Source organism: Felis catus, chromosome A2 (assembly GCF_018350175.1).
Source record: "Felis catus isolate Fca126 chromosome A2, F.catus_Fca126_mat1.0, whole genome shotgun sequence".
NCBI lineage: Eukaryota > Metazoa > Chordata > Mammalia > Carnivora > Felidae > Felis > Felis catus.
In genome coordinates this window covers 121577217-121604936 of record NC_058369.1, presented here as the reverse complement: position 1 = coordinate 121604936, position 27720 = coordinate 121577217, and the positions used below count along the sequence as shown (strand labels likewise).

The following is a 27720-nucleotide window of genomic DNA, read 5'->3' as shown; positions in this document are numbered from 1 at the left end:
CACTTCAGATGTAATAATAATAATAGTCAATACTGGTCATGTTACTATCTTCTAGGCATGGGAGTTAAGAAGCTTTACATATATTAATTCCATTGGTTCCTCGGAATAGCCCTAGACCCTATGATTATCACCCTATTACAGATAAGACCTAGAGAGGTTGAGTCACTCGCACGCACGGAGTTACCCAGTTAGTGTCAGAGCCAGAATTCAAACCCAGGCCATCAGACTGCAGACTACAACCTGACCACCAGGTACCCAGGAGGTTCCCTTCCAGCTGGCGATGCTGTTCCTTCAGCGGGAGGCCTCACTGTTTTCTACTGAGTAATACACCTTTTAAAGCATTCGATGTGCAATGGTAATGTCTACACTTATGAGTACGTGCGATTGGGAAACACACAGAGCAGAGGAGAAAAAGCACCAGAACTATAATTTGCCTGGGACTGCAAAGAACACCATACAGACATGCAATACTCTAGCATTCCCACCTCTGCCTCTACTCCCATCTACGGCAGGCACATCTACATTGAACTTCTGGATCCCAATTTTTAACAGTCAGGAAGACATGTCAGAGACAGGAATACAGACAGACTGGTAAGAATCCTGGGCTCCTTGCTTATACTGTATCCACTTGTTCTTCTAAAGAAAAGGAGACAGACCCAGAAATCCTATCTGGTATGTTTCAACTACTTCTGATAAGTATAATCATTAAGTCTGTTGAGCGGAATTTTTTCAACTGACTAGGAAAAAAAAATCTTTATGCTCACTCTGGACAGTGGTGTTGGCATTTCTAGAGTTTTGCTGTGCACAAAGCTTCCTTTGGGCGACATATGATCTTACATAAAAACCTCTGGGGCCCAGGGGCGCCTGGGTGGCTCAGTCGGTTAAGCATCTGACTTCGGCTCAGGTCATGATCTCACGGTTGGGGGATTCGAGCCCCACGTCGGGCTCTGTGCTGGCAGCTCAGAGCCGGGAGCCTGCTTCGGATTCTGTGTCTCCCTCACTCTCAGCCCCTCCCCTACTCACTCTCTGTCTCAAAAACAAATAAACATTAAAAAAAAATTAAAAAAAAAAAAAACAAAAACTCTGGGGCCCACCCACCCACACAGGGTTGTACTTGAAAGGTAGAAATGCCAACCCTTAAGAATTCAAGTTCTTTAGACCCAGAAGAGGATCAATTATCTGTAGGACTAACCCCAGGTCTTTTAGAAAGTTACGTAAATTAGTTGAGGACACATTTAGCTGGCACTTAGCATCTGCTGTCTCCAAAGGTGGCCCTCACTTAGCACAGTGGCCTACAGTGTCTTTATGGGAGAAAGGGAGACGGATGTCTATGCCTTGGAGAGCACAGCCAATTAGCGAGGCAGCTTTCAGTAAGTGTCTTGTGGCTTCAGAGGTCCCTGTGAGCTCCTTCCAGAGGACGCCTTGAAGCACTTTACTGTGTATACGATTCACCCAGAGATGCCCTTAGAACGTAGATTCTGACTCAGCTGGTCTCAGGTGAAACCTGGGATTCTGTATTTCTAACAAGCTCCCAGGTGATAGGGATACGACCGGTCCAAAAACCACACTCTGAGCATTAAGCATCACTCTAAAGCTTTGGGGAGTTTGTCACTATTTATCTCAATGATCGATGATGCCAGTGGTACCAAGAAACCTACAATGAGATCCTGGTCAGTCTGTGTTCTTTTTTTTTTTTTTTTTTTTTTAATTTTTTTTGGTAACGTTTATTTATTTTTGAGACAGAGAGAGACAGAGCATGAATGGGGGAGGGGCAGAGAGAGAGGGAGACACAGAATCTGAAACAGGCTCCAGGCTCTGAGCGGTCAGCCCAGAGCCCGACTCGAGGCTTGAACTCACGGACCGCGAGATCATGACCTGAGCTGAAGTCGGACGCTTAACCGACTGAGCCACCCAGGCGCCCCGGTCAGTCTGTGTTCTTGATACTAGGAGAAAAAAAGGGGCAGGTGACAAGGTGGATAGAAGACCCAAATGGGCAAGACTGGTAGGTACTTTCTCACTTTCAGGGGCCATGATATTTCCTAAAAAAATACACGGGTTTGAAAGCTCATACCTGAGCAAAAAACAAAAGCTATGATAAACTTAAATTATCAACATTCAATGTCTTTTAGTAAAACCCACAGGAGTGCATAGTCTTCTCTTACCAGACTTTCCGACCTACTGGGAGGTGGATTCTTTCTCTTCTCCCTGGCTCTTAACCAGACTATAGGAGTAGAAGCAAGAATTGGACTTTTTCTGGGTCACAAAAGGTCTTCCCGTGGGGTTTAATTCCCGGCTCCTCAGCTCTTAGTGGCAAACTGAAAATATTAATCTTTCTTGGGCCAGCAAGCTAGAACGAGGGGGATTTTTCCGCTAGAAGTATCTGCTTCTTGACAGAAAAAAACATGGAGTCAGAACAGTAACCCCAGAGCGGGGGACCAGGGTCAAAGACAGCAAGAAAACATGGGGAACCGCAGGCTGTAACTCCAGGTAGGGCTATCAAAGCAACATCAGCCAAACAGCACACAAAGTTGTCATAACAACAGATGCCTCATGACCCCAATGTCCACAGTGCTAGAAGAGAAGGAGGAGTAACGGTCCAGGATAAAATAAAATAAAATAAAGCTTTGAGCGAAATTGAAAGGGCAAAGATAAGGTTTGATTTTGCAGCTAAATTGGAAACCATAAGCTCTTCTCTTGTGAACTGTTTTTTAACCAGGGGAAGCCTGTCGGCTGGCACTAAATAAAAGCTACGAAAACACCGAGGAAAAGAATAAATGGCGCGATCACCGTTATTTAGATCTATAACCGCTATTTTATTATCTAGCTCAATCAGGTGATGACCAGCAACCGTCAACCGAGGGCCACTTAAACAAGAAACATGTAAGACTCCGACGATTCTCCAATTCACATTTAGCAAGGCTGTTGATGGGTGTCTCCGAAGCCGTGACGGGTTGCACGACAGGGATAAACCCGCCTGCTCCCCAGACGGCAATGACGGCCCGCTCGGCACGGTCATCTGCACATACGTACCGTTTGGATATGTCGTTCAGCCAGGAAGGGAAAAAACACCGGGTCCAAGCTAGGAGGTCCCCGGAGTAGAGCCGAACGCGTGTCCCTCTGGGAGGGACACTGCCCTTGCATCCAGTCCTGGATCTACCCAACGAACCAGAAATTGAGACGGGCTTTGACAGTGTGGAAGGGCTTTGACGGTCCTCTGTGCTCTTAGTCTGATTTTGAAGCTCCCCATGGATCCACAAGACCTCAAAACATGTACGACGCCCATTTTAAAGAGGGGGACACTGAGGTCCAGTGACCTGCTGGAGGCCATGACGGCATGGGAGCCAGACAGGGAGCCAAGGCAGGGCTGAGCCGAGCCACCTTCCCCCACCCACGGGGCATCTCTGAGACTCTGAGCCGAGAGGCCACAATGGGCCCTCCTTCTCGGCCAGCTCTCCCTCGCTCCGAGCCCATCTGGATCCTGCCACGTCTTCAGGTCTCAACTTCCAAGGAAGTCACCGCCTGGCACTTGATTCCTCAGTGAGCCCACTCATAGCTGAAATTCCCAGCCCTCCTCACACACTACAGACAATACACGTTTGAAAAAAAACATGCAACATCGTCTCTCTTTAAGTTTTTTTGTGGTAAACTCATTATGTTTATGTGGGTAAACTTCTGACTAGAATACCCCAACAACACCTCTTAAAAAAAATCCCTTACCTTAGCTGGACGCTTCTGTTAAGCAATGTGTTGAAATCACTTAGCACCTGTTTTCTCTCTCCACCCAAAATCTAAGAGTCCCACAGAAGGTCTCACGGAGTCCTACTCCCTTCTCAACAGTATTTCGCCGCGTGTGCTCAGCCGGGCCGCATCACCGCCAGCATTTATTCCGTGCTCATCACGTGTGATGTGTCGGACCCAGTTCCCAGTGAGAATTGCATCATTTAATCTTTACAGATGCCTAAGGTAGCTATCGTCAGTTGTCTCCTAATTTTACAAATGGAGACACTGAGAGGTCAAGTAACTTGGCTAATGTCACACAGCCACGAAGCGCCAGAGCTGGGATGTGAATACAGGCAGCCTGCCCACAAAGCCTGGGTTCCTCAACATGTAGTGTCCTGAGTCCACATAACTGGGTAAAGAGACCACAAACAGCCTAACTAATGTCCTCCCAGGAAATACTTCCCCCGAGAACAGCAAAGCACTGTAAGAACAGCAGATGCTTCAGCAGAATCAATGAGATTCCTCTGCTCATTCTATACGGTATCTGGGAGGGTGTCTGGACCAAAAGAAATGTTCTGCCTTGTAACATGGATTTCTCTGCACGTTTCGTGGCTGCCTCTCCCATCAGAAAGCTCCTTGATGGGGCGCCTGGGTGGCGCAGTCGGTTAAGCGTCCGACTTCAGCCAGGTCACGATCTCACGGTCCGTGGGTTCGAGCCCCGCGTCGGGCTCTGAGCTGACGGCTCGGAGCCTGGAGCCTGTTTCCGATTCTGTGTCTCCCTCTCTCTCTGCCCCTCCCCCGCTCATGCTCTGTCTCGCTCTGTCCCAAAAATAAAAAAATAAAAAATAAAAAAAAGTTGAAAAAAAAAGAAAGCTCCTTGAGAGCAAGAACTGGGCACTGTGTCCTGCCCCTTGCTCTCGAAAGCAGTGCTTTGGCAAACAGCAAACAATCAATACGCTTTGTTGAAAATGTGATGAAGAAATGTGGGGAAAAAAGAGGACAAGTGAGATAGAGGGAAACACTTTTTTGCTTTTCAAGTCCGACAACAGGTTTTTTTCTACCCCCCCCCCCTCATTTTAAGTTTATTTATTCACTCTGAGAGAGACAGTGCAAGTAGGGGAGGGACCGCGAACCCCAAGCAGGCTCCCTATTGTCAGCGCAAAGCCCGATGTGGGAATCGAACTCACAAACTGTAAGATCATGACCTGAGCTGAAGTCGGACACCGAACTGACTGAGCCAGCCAGGCACCCCTTCTCTCGTTGTTTTAAAATTTAAATTCTAGTTAGTAGCATACAGTGCAATATTGGTTTCAGGAGTAGAATTCAGCGATTCATCACATACACCACCCAGAGCTCGTCACAAGTGCCCTCCTTAGTACCCATCACCCATCTAGCCCATCTCCCACCCACCTCCCTCCATCAGCCCATTTGTTCTCTATCATTAAGAGTCTCTTGTGGTTTAGGGGCTCCTGGGTGGCTCAGTCGGTTGAGCGTCCGACTTCAGCTCAGGTCTCGATCTCATGGTCCGTGAGTTCGAGCCCCACATCGGGCTCTGTGCTGACCGCTCAGAGCCTGGAGCCTGCTTTGGATTCTGTGTCTCCCTCTCTCTCTGCCCCTTCCCTGCTCGTGCTCTGTTTCTCTCTCTCTCTCTCAAAAATAAAACATTGAAAAAAAAGTCTCTTGTGGTTTGTTTCCCTCTCTTCTTTTTCTTCCCCCTTCCTGTATGTCCATCTGTTTCTTAAATTCCACGAGTGAAATCTTACAGTATTTGTCTTTCTCTTTTTCACTTAGCATAAAAACATTCCAGTCCCATCCACGTGGTTGCAAATGGCGAGACTTCATTCTCGTTGATGGCTGAATAATAGTCCAATGTGTGTGTGTGTGTGTACATACATATAAACCACATCTTCTTTATCCATTCATTAGTCGACGGACATTTGGGCTCTCTCCATAGTTTGGCTATCAACAACAGGTTTCTTCGCTGTGGGGGTGGGGGAAACTGTCATTATGATATTGCCTCCTTCAGTGTGGGGGGCGGGGGAGGCAAAAAAGAGAGGGGGAGGGGGACAAGCAGAGTCTACAAAGTTGTTAGGCAGGAAGGTCCAGGGTGCCAAGGGGGCACGTTTAGCCTTTTGGGCAGGACGGCTGAGGAAGGACCAGATGACCCCGCTCCTTTGGACCGTGCGTTCAGGGGTGTCCACGGACAGTCAAACGGACTGTGCTCAAGTAAAGCCCCAAAGGGCGGCAGAAGGCTGCTCATCTCTTGGTGCTCGTCTTTCCGGAGAGACGACAGGGCAGGGGCTGGTGATAGGTTGGCCAAGGGGAAACGACTCAAAGCCACAGATGAGGCTGTTCTAAGATGAAGGCGGAAAGACTCCCCCGTGGTTTTTCCGACTACAAACAGAAAGCAGCCGCAGGAGTTGATCAGATTACCACCTGTTTTCAGGGAGATGACGTGGAAGTTTACCTACTTGACGACCCTGTGGCCTCTGGGTACGTGTTACTTCGACCAGTACTTCCATGAGCAACGAGGCCTTTTCCTGTGTCTTACTTCTAAACGCAAAGGTCCCTTACGTAAAGCTGACAGATATATAGCAGCAGTGGGAGGAACCACACTCTTGAGTGGAGGAGGAAAGGGTGGAACTTTCCCACTGAAGTCCACAGTCCTTCCTTGTGGTCTGGAACAGTCCTGGACTCATCGAACTTGGGGCACGTCGGGGCCGAGGGAAAGGCAACCGCGTGCTCTTCACCTTCACTAACCCTGACAAGGTGCCTCCCACCCGCCTCTCCCCAGGGTCAAAGAGACCCACACAGAAACCTCGCCACAAGCCGGCGCCCTACCAGTCCAGGCCTCCTCTCCTTGGGAGCACATCCCTGCCTAAGATGTAGGCTGTGCTCTAGAAAGGAACCCTGCAGATCCAACGGCGACGGCAGATCAAGTCTGCGTGTCTCTGTGACAAGCAGCAGCTAACTCTGAAAGAAAATGTTCAAACAATCCAGTTGTCTTCAGCTATGCGTCTGGATTCTTCTGGACCGCGATCCCCCCCCACCGCCCCCACCCCGTTTACATGTGGCTGCCTGGTTGCCAAAATCCAGCCCTGGCTTCTTGGTAGAGAAAAACAGCAAAACAAGTCCTGGCGGGAGAGACCACCTTCTCGAACAGTTAGGCCAATTCTGCCCGTATTGTGCTCGCCATTAAAGAGAACACGCACAGAAAGAAAAGGAGGTGGAAGGCTAATGAATGGAACCCCTGTGAAGAAACTAGCCGCAAAGTGAGTATCATTTGCTAATAGATGTTGTTGTTGTTGTTTTCTGGTTAAGACTTGGGGCGGGGGGGGGGGGGGTGGTGGTCAAGTTTTACAAAAATTTTGCCTACGTTGATACCTCTGCTTAGATGCCGAACAGGCATATTCAAATACTGCTATGCCCCAAATTGAGCTCCTGGTCGCATGGCCCCCCCCAGCCTTCCCTTTTGCATCCTCCCCAATCTCAGTAAATGACAGCGCCACTCCCTTCCCTGCGCGGGCAAGGACCTGTGGGTCAGCCTTGCCCTCTCTTTTTCCCACACCCACTTCTGTTCCGCCAGCAAGTCCCATCGGGTCTACTTTCAAGGTCACCTCTAGAGTCTGGGCCCTTCATTCCGCCTTTGCTGTGATCACCCCGGTCCAACCCCTTATCCTGTCACCGCATGACAGCAATGGCCTCCTCGCCCGTCCCCCCTGTTCCCACCTGCCCCTTGCAGCCTATTCTCAGCTGCTCAGAGGGGCAGAGGGGGCTTTTCAAAATGCAAAGTCAGGTCCCTCTTGCGCTCAAACTCCTCCAATGGCTCCCCACGACACTGGAGTAAAACCCGAACCCTCTGTGACCTGCAAACCCCTGAACTTCCTCAGGCTCCTCTCCGACTCCTCCCCACCCTTCCCACGTGGGCCACACCACCTCCCTCTCTCCTTGTCCCCCGAACACTGATATTCACCCCATCCACCACGGCCTCCTGGCCTTCGTGCTTGCTGTTCTGTCTACCTGGAAAGCTTTGCTCTGGATTTCCTCCTGTTCACACTTCAAGTTTTACTCAAATGTGAACGTCTTTGCAAAGCCTCCCCTGCTCCCCTGATTTAAAAAAAAAAAAAAAAAAATCCGAGTACCTCTGACACTTCTTACCTCCTTTCCCTGACTTACCTACTTTTTCTCCTTGGCACTTATCACTAATACATTATGTGCTGGACTTCTTTATCTTTCCCCCCACCGCTGCTAGAATATAAGGATAAGATTTTCATCTGTTTGAGTCGAGTGTTAGGACCAGAGCAGTCAGGTACTCAGTAAATATATACTGCACGATTGAGGGCTACATCAGTACTTTTCAGTCACGCGTCTATCCTGAGTGAGCCAAACAGGCTTAGAAAACGAAGAACCAAAAAATGGACTGCCTGGGAAAATGGTACAAATCAAACACAGTGACCGAAGCCACTGAAATTCTAGTTCTTGTAATGGTGGATGAATGGTTGGGGCCCAACTCTTCCTCAGAGAAAAAAGCTGGAATAAAGATGAAAAATGCCTTCTTAAATACACGGAAGAATTAGAACCTAGAGAGACGAACATAAAAGCTGCTTTTGTGGGGCGCCTGGGTGGCGCAGTCGGTTAAGCGTCCGACTTCAGCCAGGTCACGATCTCGCGGTCCGTGAGTTCAAGCCCCGCGTCGGGCTCTCGGCTGATGGCTCGGAGCCTGGAGCCTGTTTCTGATTCTGTGTCTCCCTCTCTCTCTGCCCCTCCCCCGTTCATGCTCTGTCTCTCTCTGTCCCAAAAATAAATAAACGTTGAAAAAAAAAAGAATTAAAAAAAAAAAAGCTGCTTTTGTCCCGAGGGCATCTGTGGACCTGTAAGAAACAGCTAGCAACTTTACTGAATTCCTGGCCTGCTATAACAGCTAGGGAGGCCGAAGTCAAACCCTGGGTCTTCCAAAGGAGCAGGCTATGACGAACCATCCCCACTTTAAGCTGAGGTCTCAAAGACCTGTTATGGTCAGAATGCCTGTGTCCCTGCAAAGGTCAGGTGTTGAAATCCTAACCCTTGAGGTGACAGATTAGGAGGTGGGGACTTTGGGAGGTGATGAGGTCATGAATGCGGAGCCCTCATGAATGGGATCAGTGCCCTGATAAATAGGCCCTAGAGAGATCTCCCTCTCCTTCTACCATGTGAGGTTACAGCCAAAAGCAGCTGTCTGTCTAGGAAGTGGGCCCTTACCAGACACCAAGTCTGCTGGCACCTTGACCTTGGACTTCCCGGCCTCCACACCTGTGAGAAATACATGTCTATTGTCTACAAGCCACCCAGGTTCCGGGATTTTGTTACCGCGGTCTACATGGACTACAACAGCCTTTGAACTAGAAACAACCAGAGTTGCTGGCCTTTCATCACCTGGAGAGTTCCAAGAACTACAAATCTCACATTGCTTGAAGGTGGTCTCACGTGATAGGACCCCCAAGCCCTGGCAGAAACAGATCAAAATCCTCTCTGGAGGAAGGTGCCATCACCTCAGGCCTCAATGTGTTCCTTTTTTTTTTTTTTTTTCCCCTAACATTTATTTATTGTTCAGAGACAGAGACAGAGCATGAGCAGGGGAGGGGCAGAGAGAGAGGGAGACACAGAATCCGAAGCAGGCTCCAGGCTCCGAGCGGTCCGCACAGAGCCCGACGCGGGGCTCGAACCCACGGACCGCGAGATCATGACCTGAGCCGAAGGCGGACGCTCAACCGACTGAGCCACCCAGGTGCCCCAGGCCTCAATGTATTCCTATATACAGGTTTTCAAATACGATAACCAGCACACAGAGTGAATCCAACACAAGGAAACCAGATACCAAGAGTGACAGCCAGTTGACCAAAGATGGCCAAACCGACTCACAAGCCTTGAGATGCTGGAATGTCAGACGTGGTCTATGACGCAGCCATGCGATCGGGCCTGCTACGTTCAGGGAACCGAAGGGCAAGCTTGAAAACTGCAGCTGAGGAGTAGACACTATTTTATTTATTTATTTAAAAAAAATTTTTTTTTCAACGTTTATTTATTTTTGGGACAGAGAGAGACAGAGCATGAACGGGGGAGGGGCAGAGAGAGAGGGAGACACAGAATCGGAAACAGGCTCCAGGCTCCGAGCCATCAGCCCAGAGCCCGACGCGGGGCTCGAACTCACGGACCGCGAGATCGTGACCTGGCTGAAGTCGGACGCTTAACCGACTGCGCCACCCAGGCACCCCGACACTATTTTAAAAGAATTGAAAAAAAAAAATCCAGAGCAAATACCATGGAAGGTGTAGCATATTCACAGTGGGCTGAGATGCGGAACTCAGAGGACTTGTCATCACAACAGTAATCTGACTTTATCTTCCAATCAAGATAAAGGGAAACAGGTAATCTTCAAAACAGGGGTGAGAATTCACTTCACGTGTTTTCAGCGGGAACAAAACCAAACTGTCAGCCAGCAGGAATAGACAGATTCCTAAATCCTGTGTTGGAGCTCGGGGGGAGGAAGCAAGCTCTCTACAAGAGAGTTTATCAGAAGAGAAAAGACCAGAGCCAGTATCCAATGTCCTCCTTCTCCAACCCTACAGATATGGAGGCACATCCTGTATACAGCCTTCTGGCAGCCCCCCAAATCTAGACCCCCACCACGGACGAGAACCTCCATAGCTTCCACAAATTGTGACCTTAAGTCTACTGGACAAGAGCAGCAATACTCAGGAGTCTCACAGAGGCTCTGTCTGCTTCCCACCCTATCAGAGACTCTTCACTCAAGTGATGCTAGAAATAACCATCATTCCTGCAACCAACAGCTGTGTCACATCCCGTTCCCCCCTCCCTCTCCGCCCTCACCCTCCCTCCCCGAGCTGCTATCTTTAAGCCACAAAGCAGACAAGAGAAAAACAATTAGTCACCCCCAGGCCTTGCCCACTTTCCCCACCACCCGTGTTATTCCCAGCACAACCACTGCAGAAAAGAAGCCGGCTCTGGAAGCCACGCAGGCACCTACAGGTCTGAAAGACTTGAAGACTTTTTCCAAGACTTCGTGGAGCGTCTTCTTGCCGCAGGAGGAGATGTAGTCCTGTGCTAGCTGCAAGAAGGGCAGGCAGTCCTCGCTCTCACTCCACACGTGCTGCGCGCCCACAGGCGAGGGAGGGGAGAGAACAAAGACACACAGTCATTATTACACTCGGTGTGAAATACAGACAGCCGAAAAGATTTTTTTTTTTTTTTTTTTTTTTGCATTCCATAAATTGGAAGGCCTCTGTTCCAGGGTAAAATTCCCACATTCGTTCTCGATTTGCTCGCATGGAAGGGGACGAGAAAATGCCTACCCTACGGGAAACCCCCATGCTTTCAGTTCCATAGTCTCACCTGCTCAGTTCGCCATCAGATCCGCTGGGGCGTAGCAAAAAAAGCAGTGGGATCCATATCCGCTCCCCCACCCCTGCCCCACCCAACCATTTCCATAGCCCTTCTCGGGCTGGGTAAGGAGGGTTTTAAAGCAGCAGGGAGGAGAAACCAAGCAAGGGTTTGCATGATCCTTGGCTTTGCCTTCAGCTGTGGCTGAAGGATTAATTAAGCATAATCTGTAACCATTGACTTGCAATGAAACATTCTTCACCCAGAGCAGCCTGCAGAGTGGGGGTGATGGTAAATTTACTTCAAAATGAAATGCATTTAAAATCAACAACAACAAAACGGAATGAAACAAAATGACTTAAAAAGAACACACAGAGGGGCGCCTGGGTGGCTCAGTCAGTTGAGCGTCCCGCTCCGGCTCAGGGCACGATCTCACGGTTCGTGAGTTCGAGCCCCGCGTCAGGCTCTGTGCTGACAGCTCGGAGCCTGGAGTCTGCTTCGAATTCTGTGTCTCCCTCTCTCTCTGCCCCTCCCCTGCTCACGCTCTGTCTCTGTCTCTCTCAAAAATAAACAAACATTAAAAAAAAAAATTAAAGGAACACACAGAAAAGCCACCACTCCATCACTGGGAAGCAAAGGCTTTCGGAAAGCTCACCTTCTCTTAGGATGCATTAAGGCGGCATTGCTTCACAATGTCAACATGCACCAAGGACCTGGTTTTAGGTTTTACTTTTTCTTAAGGCTAGACACGGTATATTGGTTTTGTTTGTTTGTTTGTTTGTTTGTTTTCCCATGTGAGGACACTTGTTTTAGCACCTCTTTAAGACGAGATAAGTCTCTCCCATAAAGGTTCAAGGATCTGGAATGAGCCCCAGAAACAGGCTGAGAGATCTGGGGGCAGAAGCCCCCCTGCTCTGCACATCGGAGCTGGGGAGAGGCACTGGGCCACTAGGGTAACATCAGGGTGTCTAACCAAGGGTCACTGTTTAGAGGGGCCCGATCAATGACAGTGCAGAGGCATGGGAGAGAGGAAGACATCCGGAAGTTAAAGCAAGAAGCAGAAACGAGGCAGCAGGAGACAAGGTCTATTTGGAGAAATGGTCCACGTCTAGCACACACTGGCTCCCTTCCATTAATATAATGATTAGGGCATCACCCCAGAGAGTCCCATGTCAAGCACTCATGAAACATTCTACCTCCTTCCTTCTCATTGGAGCGTTTCTAAGGACTGGACCTATAGACTTAACTGCTCAGATCCAAGAGACTAACTAGACGCTAATGTGCCCTTTCCACTCCAATTATCTGTGTTTCACAGATGGAAAGGTCCATTTCTGACACACGCTGCTTGAATTCCAGCAGACTTATAGAGGAGCTTCCGGCGCAACCTGGCCAAGACACCTTCTGGCTTCTCTAACTTTAGAGCACAGCTCAACCATGAGTCCCTGTGAATTAGAGACCCTTAAGAGTTGCTGAGCCGCTGAAACGCCATTTATGTAATGGTAGTTTCTTACACTGTATGAAAGGATGAGTACAAAGTGCTTTCGTAGCCATTATCACACTTGGTTCTTAATCAGTAGGGATCCAGCAAGAACAATAAAGTCCTACTTTAGTGTAAGTTCTGCTCAGCACCCATTTTCATACTCAAATTTTTAAAAGTTCCAGCATATTTAAAATTCTTATCCAAGTTAAAGATGGGATTAACATCTAGGTGAAGATTAGAAAAAAACGTAAGAAGTTTCTTAAGTCCCTGGCTGGCACGCAGTGGGCGTTCAATAAACGGCGGCTGGGAGTGCCCCCTTTCCCCTTCTGTGTCGGCAGGAGAATGGGGAGGAAGGGGTAGGGCTGGGCTTTCCATGTGCCACAAGTCTAAGGGCCCCCACTGAGCAAATGAGACACCCAGTGTGACCTCACTGAGAACACTCCCCAAAGCAACCTGGGTTACTGTTAATTCCGAAATAGTGTATCTATGAAAACCTTGTATACCGATTTTCTAAAATACATTTGGACCTTAAATTACAAAGTAAACTAAGGAAAGTGTGATCACTCAAGCAACAGAATCGCACCGTATCCACCATTGCTTGGAAATCAGACAGATTCTTTAAGTGTTTCTAGGGCATTTTTTAACATATAACGTTTATTTATTTTTGAGAGAGCTTATGTGCTTACGAGTGGGGGAGGGGCAGAGAGAGATGGGGACAGGATCTGAAGCTGTCTGGGCTACTAGCACAGAGCCCCATGCGAGGCTCGAACTCATGAACTGTGAGATCATGACCTGAGCTGAAGTCGGACACTTAACTGACTGAGCCACCCAGGCGCCCCTGAGTGTTTCTAGGGCATCTCTAACCTCGTGAGGAGAGTGTTCGTGCCACAATTTTCATGACTCCGCTTTTGGAGCTATTGACTTATGAGTATATTTTGGGGAAGGAAGACCTAACACCTGCCGGAAGAGCCTTCTGTCCAGGCGGCCTAAATTTACTTCATTTGGCTGTCTAATTCACCCTGGATTCTCAGTCATGCTGGTTTTGGGGGCTTAAACAAGTTTTAACTGAACCTCCGCCCATACGATAACGTGAGGCTGCACGGGGTTTGAAATCGGATAGACCCACGTGTATATGGGTGCTCAGAGGACATCGTTTATTAAATGCTAATTGGCTCAGATCCATGGTATCTCATAACAAAAAGTATTGTTGCATTTATTGCAACTGTTTCCTTCCACATTTAATCAAGCCAGTTCTCAAAGATCCATAAAAAACAAGGTAAGATGAACTAAAAAATGAGTCCGTAGTTGGGAAAACGACGGGAGGAAAAGTATATAAAACCAAGTGAGATTAGGACAAACAGGGCCAGGTCAACAGACCTGGCCACCTGTTGCGGATGGGACACAGTTGTCGCTGTAGCTTACTACAGGCCTGTGCGATCAGTGTCCCACGGCAGTGTCCCCAGATAAAATAGATGTGCTCTTCAGAGCTGTCAGGCAATGATGGTAATCTCCCAGGAAGAAGAGAAGGGCCCGTTCTAAAACCAGGAGACAGCAGAGAGACTGGTGGCTGGGCAGACGCTCCTGAAAACAGATTCTGGGGTCTAGTCTTAAACAAAGACAAGTGGATGACTGGAGACCCGGAATCCCGCACCCCAGGGCGTGACCAACAATGACTTCAACTTGGATATTGAACCAAACGGCCACTTTGGCCATGAAAAAAAACCATAGCAGGGGTCAGAGAACCTGTGGCTTTGAACAATATAACTCCCTGGCAGATATGAATCTGGATACAGAATGTACTGACTTTCTTTTTTTTTTCAACGTTTATTTATTTTTGGGACAGAGAGAGACAGAGCATGAACGGGGGAGGGGCAGAGAGAGAGGGAGACACAGAATCGGAAACAGGCTCCAGGCTCTGAGCCATCAGCCCAGAGCCCGACGCGGGGCTCGAACTCCCGGACCGCGAGATCGTGACCTGGCTGAAGTCGGACGCTTAACCGACTGCGCCACCCAGGCGCCCCGAATGTACTGACTTTCTAACCGTGTAGTGAGAGCCAGGGTGCCTGTTAGAATAGGAGGAATGCCAAGAGAAGGCTTCCAAAAGAGAGGCCAGCGGTGGTCCTGTGGCCTCAGCCAAGTATCACGACACCCCCCGCCCGCACCCCCCCACTTATTAAAACACAAGTGTGGGGGCAGGGGGGGGGGTGGCACCAAGAACCTGCAGTTCCAGCAAGTTCCCAGGTGAAGCTCATGCTGCTGGTTCTGAGAACACACTTTGAGAACCGGAACTCTGACTCATCACATTTGGGGATAGAGGGGCAAAGGTGGAAATCCCTGGTGAGAACTTTGATTTTAAATTTTTTTTTTTTTTAATGTTTATTTCTGAGACAGAGAGAGACAGAGCATGAGGTGGGGAGGGGCAGAGAGAGAGGGAGACAGAATCCGAAGCAGGCTCCAGGCTCTGAGCCGTCAGCACAGAGCCCGACGCGGGGCTCGAACTCACGGACTGCGAGATCGTGACCTGAGCCGAAGTCGGACGCTCAACCGACCGAGCCACCCAGGCGCCCCGAGAACTTTGATTTTAAAACAAGCCATCCGTGGCCCTTCTTTCTGTCATTAAGTTGGACCAGAGGTTATCATCAAAGCTTGTCCAGCGTAAGACAATACAACCAGGCCATCTGCACAAAGAGGAACGAGCACCTTCTGTGTTCTATAGTGTAGACGAGAATATCCAGCTCATCCAAAAATGGTATCCGATCACTTCGGCAATTCAACCCGACGGGTATCTTTTGGGGCACAGCCTGTGCTCCTATTGTTCTAACACCTGGGGACGTGGCATGTGGCTTCCTGGGGCTGCGGCACAGTGGGGGATCCCGGGGGGGGGGGGCAAAGAACGCACCTGTTTCTCCTCCCTGGACTCAGTTATCTGAGTCAAAGGGCCATTTGAGGGCCGAAGGGCCTCACTCTTGCTGCGTGGGTTTTCTGCCATCATTAGGACCAGGGAGTCCATTCTGAGTTGGGGCGTCCTAACCCAAAACTCCACGCTGTCCATCGAAGAGATGGTGGGAGAGAGGAGGTACAAGCTGTCTCATGCCCCCGATAGGATTCTGCCCAGGGTAAGAAGAGTGCGCGGCCAGGCCTACGACCTGCTCCGTGTGCCAAGCACTGAGATGTGTCGCTGGGGAGGAAACTGAGGCTCAGAGAGGTTAAGCAACGTGTCTGTGGTCACATGGGGAGCAAGGGGCAAAGCCAAGACGTCAACAGCAGTGTGCACGCCTTCAACCTGAGCCTCAGCTCCCTCCTTTGTAAGCCACAGAAAATACCACTCCTCACAGGATAGTCATAAAGATGACAGGAGATCCCCTGTAGACTGCCTCTCATTTAGCAGGAGTCCACAGTGCTTATTCCCATCTGTTTAAACTCATGGGAGCGTGACTTTACCCTCCTCAGGATTACCGCTCCGTGAATATACTAAGGACATGCATACTTTTTCCCTGAAAAAAAAAAAATCCCTTTATGTGAATAATGCACAGCCACTGTGGAAGGCTTTACAGTTGGTTACCACTCTTCCTCATTGGCTCCTCACAATAATGTAACACACATAGGATTATCCCCATTTGACACAGGAGGAAACGGAGGGTGAGTCTAACTTAGACATGAAGGTGCTTTTTCCCCCCTTATGAAATGATGCAATCTCACTTAGAAAAGTTATGTATTTTTGCTCCAAAGGGAAAAGGTTGTTCTTTGGTCACACAGGTAAGGAGAGGGACAGGCCCAGGACAAAAATCGGGGAGGAATATATATAAATAACAAGCATAGGCATACGTATAAAATTGAATCTCGTGGTCCTTCTATAAATAAAGTTTCTCTTCTTTAATAGAATGACAACCGCTGTCTTTGTTTTTATACTGAGGAGAGATTAAACTATACAAAATTTTAAATCCAAACATGTTTTTGATGGGTTGGTAGAAAAAAAAAAAACAGGACAATAAGGCAGCTCATCCCTTCTCCAGGCACCGGGGAGGGGCAGGGCTGTGCTCTTTGTTTAGAGTTCTTGCTCCTGGCCTAGGACAAGGGGGGAGAGCCGCTGGGGCTGCCAGGGCCAGGAGAGAGTGCACACACGTCCCTCTGTCCGGCTGCTATGTGAGCGGCTGCCAACACCCCCACTCCTCGAACCTGACGAAGCCCTCAGGTCCTTCTGGGTTGGCAGAAGGTAGCACGCCACGCTCTCGGCCCCCTCCCTGTCACACCTGTAGAGCCAGGCAGGGTTGGCTCTGTCCCTGAAGGCCCAACACAGAGGGCAAAGGCAGCTGCATTTTATCCCAGGATCTGACCTTGTGTGCTGTCCACAGAGAGAAGCCTGAATCAGGGCAGCAGTTGGGAAAGGGACAGTGTGAACAGAATGGCCTGTGAGCTGAGAAGAGGGAACAGTGCACAAGGGACCCAGGAGCTGCCAAAGTGGAGGGAAAACAAAAGGAAGTCCTTGTTCCCAAGGCCTCTGGAGATCCTGGCTTGATCCTGCCTGTGGGACATGCCTCATGGTGCAAATGACAAGCCTCTGGACTTGAGCTTCAGTCCTGCCTGTCGCTTCTTAGTGCTATCGTCCTGGACGGATTCCTTAAACGGAGCCTCGGTTTCCCAGCCTATAAAATGGGGATAACACCTAAGTCAGAGACTTTTTGTGAGGCCCAATAGGAAGCTGCCCTTGAACCCACAGTCTGAATGTCACTCCTGGGATGCTGTGTCTTCAGGACAGGGCCGTGGATTCAAGTTGCTCTACCATTTATTGGTTATCATTCAGTGGAAAAGTTAGTACACCTTGCTGGGTATCAGTTTCTCCATCTGCAAGATGGAGAAAATTACAGCGAGGGCCTCGTGAAATCACCAAGATTAAGTACACACACACAAAGTACACAGAACTGTGTCTGCTATACAGTAAATTACACACGTGGCAGTTACTGTTCTTTGAAGCTGTCGTTCTTGAAGTTTAACACCTGTCTTCTTCAATATCATTCACTCATTCATTCTTACGAACGTGGACTGAGCACCTGCCACATAACCGACGCTGCTCCAAGTTCTGGGACACAGTGCTAAAGACAGAAAATGCCACTGCTCTTCTGAATCTTATTTTCTCCCTCCTCATGGGGGGCGGGCAGGAAATACACAAGAGGGTATCAAGTACTAACGAATGCTACGATTTGAATAAAAGAGGGTGGGGTGAAGGAACGTGTGGCCAGGAAGTCGTCTCTCAGGCCTGAACAGCATAAAGGAGCTACCCACGTAAAGAGGTGGGGGCAGAATGTTCTAGGCAGAGGGGACAGCAAATGCAAAGGCCCTGAGGCAGAAATGAGCTTGGCATGTCTGAGGACCAGAAAAGCCATTGTGGCAGGAACACGGTCATCAAGGAGGAAGAGTGGTCCAAGAGGAGGTCAGAGGGGTGGCAGGAGACACATCACGTAGGCGCTTGAAGCCAGGGCAAGGCTCCAGTTTTACCGTGAAAGTTATAGGAAGTCAGTTTAGGTGAGGTGGGGAGTCATAGATCATGACCTGGATTATATTTGAAATCCAGAGTGATTGCTGTGTGGAGACTGCCAGAGAGGTATTAATATCACCACCCCTATTTTAGGCACTGGGAAGGTACTAATGTTATCATCCCTCATTTCCAGATGTGGAAATCATGGCATAGAGGGATTAAATAACTCTCCCCAACGCACACAGTTAGACATGGGGGGCTGGGGTGCGAACCCAAGTAGCCTGACCCAAGACCTTTGCACCCCTGACCACTATGCTACACTGCTTCTCAGATGGGTACAATGGCCCCAGGAAAGCGAGGGCAGACATCCTATTCTAGGAGGCCCTGGCCTGGTGAGCAAAGTGAGCCCTCAATAAATGTTTGATGAATGAACGAATGAATCATGTGAAAACACTTGTAAATTGAGAAATGCTATGTAAATATTCTTAATGTTAATCTTTTGGATTAGAGGAGTCCCATTTATCTCAAATTTCTTCTAATGCTTATCAGATTTTCCTGGGAAAAGGAAAAGGACAGAGGTAGGACATTTACTTTATGCCTCAGTCCCTTTAACTAGGGGCAAACAGCAGCTTGACCAACCTGGTCTGGGGCAAATGTGAGGAGAGATCTGGGCTAAGAAAAATCTGGTGGTTGGCACCCTGTCTGTTATGGCCTCCAGAAACTTTACGAATGTTCCAGTATTGAGGTGCCTGGGTGGCTCAGTCAGTTAAGCATCCAATTCGTTTCTGCTCAGGTCATGATCTCACAGTCATGAGATTGAGCCCGGAGTCAGGCTCGGTGCTGGGCACAGAGCTGGTTTGAGGTTCTCTCTCTCCTTCCTCCTCTGCCCCTCCCCCACTTGCACACCACATATTCTCTCTCTCCTCCACCCCGCAAAAAAGAAAAAAAAAAAAAAAGAATGTTCCAGTCTACCCAAGGTATTACTTTTTCCTCCTATCTTCTTTCTTATCTATTTCATTTAATTATGAAGAAGCAAATGAAGATGTTCAAGCATTTTACTCATACAGGTGAGAAAACATTTCAAATATATTATGAGTGGCCTTGAGAAAGGTGTGATATGCATAATGTTTTGCGATGTTGGTTCTCTTTGGAGTAATTTCTTTGGGTAGGTCTACTGCAGTTCCAGCAGGAAGGCCATGTGGAACTCTCCCCTATAAAATCCAGAACCTTGAGGGATTCTTGCTCTGTCTCACACAGTAAGGGGGTGGGGGGGGGAGACCACTGGCAGACTAGGCTTAGAAGGAACTCCTAATCAAACCCTAACACGGTAGCTAGTTGGACACTGGTGCCCTTTCCAGCGTATCCCTGGGGCTTTCTCACACGTTCGCAATGGAGTAAATCCCTTTCGAATGATCTCCCATTTTTCTCAATAACAAGTAACACTTTTTTTAACTACAGTTAACCGTGTTCTTGACTATATTTATAGCTTACTTGTTCTTCACAAGTAAGGGTGATGCAGGTGTTCCGATGAACCTCATGTTACAGGCGAGAAAACTGAGGCTTTAAAAAAAAGAGACAAGCTCTAAACTCTGGGGAAGCCCAGATCTTAGGAGATGGTTACGTGTTTCATCTGTCGGATCATCACCCGGGTGCTGGTATCATGCCCATTGTTTTGATGTGTACACTGGGCTGGGGGGAAGGCATCTGACCGGTCACACAGGCAGGGAACTCAAATCTGGCTGTCACCCAAGGCCATCTCTCTTCTAGTGTCGCACTTTTGGGGCCCAGGTGGCTTCTCGTCCCGCGGGGTTGGGTGCCGGTGGTGGGAAGGGCGTGTCTTACTGTCATGTCGTACACAAGCCCTCACCTCTCTGGGGGCCGAGGAAGGCGGTCTCGCTGTCTCTCTAACTCCTTCGCGAACTTCCCGTGGGTGGCAGGGGCGCGCGGCCGCAGGGGCCTGGGCCCCGCTTTGTCTCACCCCACCTGAGGAGCCGGCGCCAGGCCGCGCCTCGGCGCCGCCCCACCTCGGTCCGCAGGGGCGGCAGCAGCGCCAGCTCTAGGCTCCAGCCGGCGACCACACGGTAACCCGAGCCCAGGGCCGCCTCCATCTTACATTTGGGGACCATTATTTTTTTCCCCGTCCTTACAAACCGTTAAAGGAGCGCCATCCTCGCCCGTTCCCCGCACCTCCCACCCCAACTCCTCTGCCCGCCGCATCCCCTTCCTAAACTGCCAGCGCCAAGATCCCAAGTGGGCGCAGGATACAAAGTCGAAGATCTGGACATCACAGTTCCAGGTCCCGGTCCCTGCTAGCACAGGACCCGAGTGGGGTGGGGGAGGGGGGATTCCTCCCGTCTGACAAAACCGGGGGCCTTCGCCGGGGCCGCAGCCGCCGCCTCCGCCGGACGGAACCAGCTCGGGCCCCGCACACCTCGCTGGAAGCTCACAGAGGAGCAATGGACGCACAGGAGGAGAGGGGGATAGGCGTGCCCGCGAGCGTGTGTGTGTGTGTGTGTGTGTGTGTGTGTGTGTGCCCGCGCGCGCGCACGCGCGTGTGCGTTTTCTAAGATCCGAGGTCTAATTCCGCAAAGAAGGTCCTGGAGATGGGGCATCGCTAGTGTGGACAGAGGCTTTGTGTCCAAACCCGCGGCGCAGAGGATAGCACGGGGGCGGGGGAATCTCCCGGGCGGGGACGACTGGAGGAGTTGCGTCTGCGCATCGGGAGGGGGACGGGATTCCTCGCCCCGACGGGACGCCCGGCCGTAGGAAGCTCGGGACTCCGGGCCCTGCGGGACGGTCCGTGCTCCCCGGCCCGGGCGGGCGAGCGGCGGGGACCCTCGCCAGAAGCTCCCAGCCGAGCACAGCGCGCGGGCCGCAGGGTCGCGTCCTCGAAACAGCCCGCCCCAGCCCGGCTTCCCGGTCCTAAGGGCGCCCCTGCCCGCCGCTCCCCGCCCCCCGCCCCCGCCAACGCTGACACGGCCGAGCCGGGCGGGTTACGCCCCCACCCCGCGCCCACAGCCTCCCGGGCGTGCGGGAGCTCGGGCGCAGGGAGGCGGCCGCGCGTCCACTCCCGCGCGCTGCAGCCGTCCCTCCCCCCCGGCACTCACAAAATTGTCCCCGCAGCCGTTGTCCGGACACAGCACGTAGAAGGAGACGCCGGGGTCGGCGTAGAAATCCATCCTGCGCTCGGTCTCTTCGGTGGCGATGAGCTCGAAGGGCGTGTTGGAGCACCATTTCTCCGCAACGTCAGCCAGCTGCTGGAAATCCATCCTGGCCCGCCGCGCCCGCCGCTCGCTCAGCCTCCTCGCGCGCCGCCCGCCTCCCGCTCCCTCCGCCGCCCGCCCGCCCTCCTCTCTCCTCGGGCGCCCTCCTCCCGGGCGGGCAGCGCGCGGCTCCGCGGGCTCTCGGGCAGGCGGCGGGGCCGGGCGGCGCGGCTCCCTCCGGTCCCGGGGCTCCTCCCGGCGGGGACTGTTTACATGCTGTGTGTACGGGGTGGGCGGCGGCCTGGACGGCGCGCCGCCGCGCCCGGCTCCGCCCCGCCCCGCCTCCCCGCCCGCCCCTCTCGGCCGGCGCGGCTTGCGGCGGGCGGGGCGGGGCGGGGCGGACTCCTCGGTACGCCCCCACCACTTTTTTTTCCTTTTTCTTTTTTTACAAGCCAACGCGGAGCATCCCGGAGTCCTCCGGAGCCCGGCACCGCCCCCTACCCGTGACGTCATGCGCCCCAGCCAACCAGCGGAGTCTGACGCCAGCCCGGTGACGTCACAGCGCGGGCCCGAAATCCGCGGCTCGGCCGTGGACAGTGAAGTGGGGAGGGCTTGTAGTCCCCGCCTGCGTTTATCCGGAGTTGGAAGGCCTTGTCGGGAAAAGTATTTTCCCGAAAGCGGTTTAAGCGCAGAGGACGCCCACAGAATTGCAGATAACTTGTACCTTGTCTGAGGCTAGCGATGGAGGAGCTGAGAGAATCCAAGGGAAACGGAGCTTTTCTTGTTCAGAAATCCAAGCTCTGTCCCCTTATTGATGTAAGGAGAAAAAAAAAAATGTTTGTCCTAAATACATTTACCAGACACTGCTATGAGTATCCATTTGATAGGAAGAGGACAGGTTTTGGGTGGGGTTTTTTTGTTTTTGTTTTTGTTTTTGTTTTCTTTTGCGTTCACATAAAGCTGAGTATTTCTTAGAAATAAGCCTCATAAGACTAGCATGAATATTATGCAGCCTCAATTCATATTGCATAACATAAAATGACCAACTACTAGTTTGGAGAGGAGAAAGTACGTTTTAAAACAAGCGTATGCAGCCCAACAATTGCACCTGTTGAATGCTCACTGACTGCCAGGAATGGGGCAGGCATTGCTGGATTGCAAAAAATGCGTCAGAAGGGCCCTCGCCCAGAGGAATTGAATGACGACTAGCAGAGACACGTTGAATAGCATTCATTCTACAAATGTTCAATCAGCTTTTGTCTTTAAAGTTGGTCCTCTGAACCAGACACAGTGCTAGCCCTAGGGATATAAATAAGAATAATGTGTTGTTCCACCCTCAAAGGGCTGGCAGACCAGCTAAGGGAAGCTCATGACACCATCCCTCTGAATACAGCCTTACCCAACAGAATAAGTGTGATTCTGGAAAATTGTTCTCCGGCATAGTTCTGGATAGGGATTCTTTTTCCCTTGACTTCCCTTACTGAATCAGAGCTGTATTCCCATACAGAAAGTAGAAACTCCACTTAATCTTTCGGTAAGGGAAGAGGTCAGGATGGTGATCGGCCCAAAGGCATCCCGGGCACTGATCTTTTTCCTGATGGGAGTTGTCTTAACCTTGAAGTTAATGCTCCTGTGTAACAACCTCCTGACTTCAGAATTTCCCAATTCCTTTAAAACATTTTGGTTTAGTGACCTTTGATGGAGCATCTATTGGGTACCAGACACACAAGGCCCAGTTTTTGCCCTCAAGGAATTTGCAGACTGTAAACTAGGCAGGCGATTCCCAAGCTCCACGCCAACTTCGTATACTCACACCTTCTCCCGGTGATTCAAACACTAATGTAGGTATTGCTGTGAGGGATTTTACAGATGTAATTAAGATTTCCAATCAATTGACCTTAAGATAGGGAGATTGCCCTTGCTGGGCCTGGTTTAATCAGGTGACCCTTTAAAAAGGACTAGGCTTTTCCCAGAGAGAGAGTCAAAGCATGAGATAGATTCATCATCAGGGAGATTCTCCACTAAATGACCTTGGAGATGGAAGGGGCCATCTGGCAAGGACCACACAGCGGAGTCTAGGAGCTGAGAGCAACCCCTGGCCAGCAGACAGAAAGGAAATGAGACTTCAGTCTGAACTGAATTCTGCCCATGTCCTCCATGAGTTTGAAGGCGGGTTTTCTGCAGAGCCTCCAGGCGAGAAGTCAGCCCTGACCGACGCCATGATGGCAGCCTTGAAAGACCCCGAACAGAGAACTCAGTTAAGTAGTGGCTGTGCAGGAACTTCTGATTTATAGAACTGGGAGCTAATAAATGGGTGTTTTCTTAAGTTGCTAAGTTTGTTTTAGTCTGCTGTGTAGCAGTAGAAAACTAATATGCAAGACAATGGAGGAGACACGCATATGAATAAAAACATTCAGTATGCTCTTGTAAATGTTACAAAATGTTGCTTTCTTTCTTTCTTTCTTTCTTTCTTTCTTTCTTTCTTTCTTTCTTTCTAACATGGGAAGCTCAAGATAGAGCAAACTTCTGGTTCTACCATTTAAAACATGATATGCATTAGTGTGGAAGTTCCAAAAATGAAAAGCTTCCTTAAATTTGAGACTAAACTATATAAAATACGTAGCTTTTCTTGGAAAGCAGGGAGTTTAGAAAATACATGTGTTTTTAAATCCATCTATGAAGTTGGCTCTAAGTGACGGATGACCATAGTTACAAACATATTTATGTAACAAATACTTTTTGTCAGAAGATGAAAAATTCTCACTATGAAAAGTAGAATTCTGGGTATAAAACAATTGCTTAATGAATTGAATACTGTTGGTTTCCTTAGAAAGACATTGAGTTGGGGTGCCTGGCTGTCTTAGTCAGTAGAGCATGTGACTCTCTATCTTGGGGTCATGAGTTTGAGCCCCACATTAAGTGTAGAGATTATTTTAAAAAGGAAAGGAGGAAGGAAGGAAGGAAGGAGGGAAGGAAGGCAGGCATTGAGTTAAAAAGCAGAAACTTTGGAATTCTGGGTTGATTCCCACCTCTGGGATTTTAAGTTTTATGGACATTTGCAACTTACTTAACTGCCTGGAGCCTCAATGTTCTCTCCTGAAAAATGGGGACAATAGTGAGACGAATTATGTAAAGTCCTTGTCCCAGAACTTGGTACACAGTATATGCCATGATCACTCTTAATCTGCTTCTGGGAGATGATTTGTAGGAAGATCAGCAGATGAATTTTAAAAGTAAAATTCAGGAGTGACATGAGGGTGGGAGGCTGGTTAGTACTGGTCACAGATGAAGGAAAACCTCATTTTTCCCAAGCACTTAGAGCAGAGTTTCTCAATAGCAGCACTATTGATATTGGGATCTGGGTAATTCTCTCTCGTGGGGAGTTGGCCGTGAGTGTCGTAGGGTGTTTAGCAATATCACTGGCCTCTACCCCACTAGATGCCAGCAGCCTCCACCCCCCACCCCACCCCGCCCGAGTCCCCCCAGCCTGTGACAAACAAAATTGTCTCCAGATGTCACCAAATGTTCCCTGGAGAGCAAGCCTGCCCCTTTTTGAGAACTACAGATCTAGAGAGAAAAATCTTCCACAAGTTCTGCTTCAGCCATTCTTATTAACTAATGGAAGGGGTATGCCAATAATGCAATGGAAATTAATTCTGGAAAGTACGTCTACACAACTCGCTCGAACCTTGGCTTTCCTAATGCAACTGGGAAGGTCAGTTGCTTAGACAGAAAGATAATACATCACTCTGCCTCTCTCCCATTTAGACAGAGTCCGGTGAGGCATCCTGTGTAGGGCTGTGTTCAGGCTCCACATACAGGACAGTGGTCTTTCCAGAACTGCAGCCAGGTCTTTTGTGGAGCCTGAGGGTGAAGAAACATTAGGGCCTCCTGAAGCCCCTTTCTTGTTCTGCCCCTGGAAGCAGAAGGAAAGTGAAAACATCTCCATTGATGGGCAGAGAGTTGTGTAGTCTTTGTTGTGTGTACAGAAATGTCTCTCTCTTTAAAAAAAATTTTTTTTTATGTTTATTTAAAAAATTTTTTTTTCAACGTTTATTTATTTTTGGGACAGAGAGAGACAGAGCATGAACGGGGGAAGGGCAGAGAGAGAGGGAGACACAGAATCGGAAACAGGCTCCAGGCTCTGAGCCATCAGCCCAGAGCCCGACGCGGGGCTCGAACTCACAGACCGCGAGATCATGACCTGGCTGAAGTCGGACGCTCAACCGACTGCGCCACCCAGGCGCCCCTATGTTTATTTTTTAGAGAGAGAGAGAGAGAGCAGGGGAAGGGCAGAGAGAGAGGGAGACACAGAATCTGGAGCAGGCTCCAGGCTCTGAGCTGTCAGCACAGAGCTGGATGTGGGGCTCGAACCCACGCAACAGTGAGATCATGACCTGAGCCGAAGTCGGATGCCCAGCCGACTGAGCCACTCAGGCACCCCTGTTTCTCTTTTGTATACAAATCTAGACTTGGATCTCTCTGAACCACTGTTTGTCTTTGGGAGACGTGCGTTGGTGACAAGAGAAGGCGTATTCAAACCCCATGGTGGCTGGGACGTCTCAGGAGCCCAATTTGGAACTGCTGAGCACAACCAAGATTCTCCTGCTCAAACCGACTCTTCCACAACCCCCCACCCCCACCCCATTCTAAGTCCTCTGTGGCTTTTAGGAGTAAGACTGACACTAACACCTAATTTTACCTTTTAGTTACTCCCCCATTGTAAGTCCATTCAAGGAGCCCTCCCCTCTGGCAAATCTGCTTCAGATTCTGTGGTTATGTGGTAGGAGTCGGGCAGAAAGGGGACCGAGTGGGGCTGGTTCCACATTCACCCTTTGAGCCCATGGCAGTCACATGGTATCTCGAGGCACAGTAGACCCCGAGGTCCAGGAGGTGGTGGCTGGTAGAGAAGTGTGTGATGTGTCACAGCGGTGATGGCAGAGGTAAACAGAGCCCGGGATCTGGAGAAGCAACACCCAAGAGGGCAACATGGGAGGGATGAGCGCTACCCCCTCTCCTTCCCAAGACACTTAAGAAAGGGGACACCTTGGGGTGCCTGGGTGGCTCAGTCGGTTAAGGGTCTGACTTCGGCTCAGGTCATGATCTCGCGGTCCGTGAGTTCGAGCCCCGCGTCGGGCTCTGTGCTGACGGCTCAGAGCCTGGGGCCCGCTTCGGATTCTGTGTCTCCCTCTTTCTCCGTCCCTCCCCCATCATGCTCTGTCTCTCTCTCTGTGTGTCAAAAATAAATAAACATTTAAAAAAATTAAAAAATAAATTAATTAAAATAAAGTTTGAGGAAGCTCTGGGTTACAGAGTTTGGGTGCATTTGTCTTCAAAACATGTCTATCTGATCCAACGCACCTGAAATATTTTCCTTTTATATACATCAAAGAAACCGAAATAGTTTGAGGTTATTTTAAGTTCTTTATTCAAACACTTCAAAATTCTATATGGTTCAATCATTCCCCTCCTTGCCCTGACTTTCATCTAAAATAGTTTCTCATAGGGGCACCTGGGTGGCTCAGTTGGTTAGGCGTCTGACTTCAGCTCGGGTCATGATTTCATGATCTGTGAGTTCGAGCCGCACATTGGGCTCTGTGCCGGCAGCTCAGAAGCTGGAGCCTGCTTCGGATTCTGTGTCCCTCTCTCTCTGCCCCTCTCACACTCATGCTCTGTCTCTTTCTCTCAAAAATAAATAAACATTAAAAAAAATTAAAAAAAACAAAATAGTTTCTCATACTTTCTATTTCTTCTTCTTTTTAATGTTTCTATTTATTTTTAAAAGAGAGAGAGACGGGGCGCCTGGGTGGCTCAGTCGGTCGAGCATCTGACTTCGGCCCAGGTCATGATCTCACAGTTTGTGAGTTCAAGCCCCACATCGGGCTCTGTGCTGACAGCTCAGAGCCTGGAGCCTGCTTCAGATTCTGTGTCTCCCTCTCTCTGCCCCTCCCCCGCTCATGCTCTGTCTCTCTCTGTCTCAAAAATAAATAAACATTAAAAAAAATTAAAGAGAGAGAGAGAGAGAGACGGAGCATGAGTGGGGGAGGGCTCGTGCATGAGCACAAGCCACCCAGGCACACCTCATACTCCCTATTTCTAAGTAAAACACATACAACTTCCTTTCAGCAACATCTCACTGGTGCTGTTGAGAGAGAAACACACAGACTTTAAGGTGGCAAAATGGCATTTTCCTCTTTTCCATTTCTGATCAAGGTTATAGTTCTGCCTCTATTTTATTTGTCTGTTGAGGCTTGTTAGGACCCCGTTGAAGCGGCTCATCCTCTAGAGAGGGGTCCTGAGAGCATTGCTCCAGAACTCCTACAAGGGTGTGGATTCCCTCTGGGAAGGGGCGTGTATCCAGGTAATTTGCTAAACCAGAAGCCTCTGTCATGCTAGCAGCAGACGGATCTCTTATGAGATACAATGATCCACGACCCATGATCGGGATGACATCACAGAGTGTGCTG

The 27720-nt window shown here is 49.8% G+C and overlaps 1 protein-coding gene across 1 annotated transcript in view; it reads right to left on the bottom strand.

Moving 5' to 3' along the window:
* Nucleotides 1-21532, bottom strand: part of MTURN (maturin, neural progenitor differentiation regulator homolog) — a 30062-nt gene extending 8530 nt beyond the window's left edge. Inside the window, exons 1-2 of the mRNA XM_023250465.2 lie at nucleotides 21158-21532; nucleotides 10745-10867 (exon numbers count right to left, since the gene is read on the bottom strand). Of these exons, the coding sequence (XP_023106233.1) occupies nucleotides 10745-10867; nucleotides 21158-21319 (285 nt within the window). The 5' untranslated portion in view covers nucleotides 21320-21532. The remainder of the gene's footprint in view (nucleotides 1-10744; nucleotides 10868-21157) is intronic.
* Nucleotides 21533-27720: the final 6188 nt, after the last annotated feature.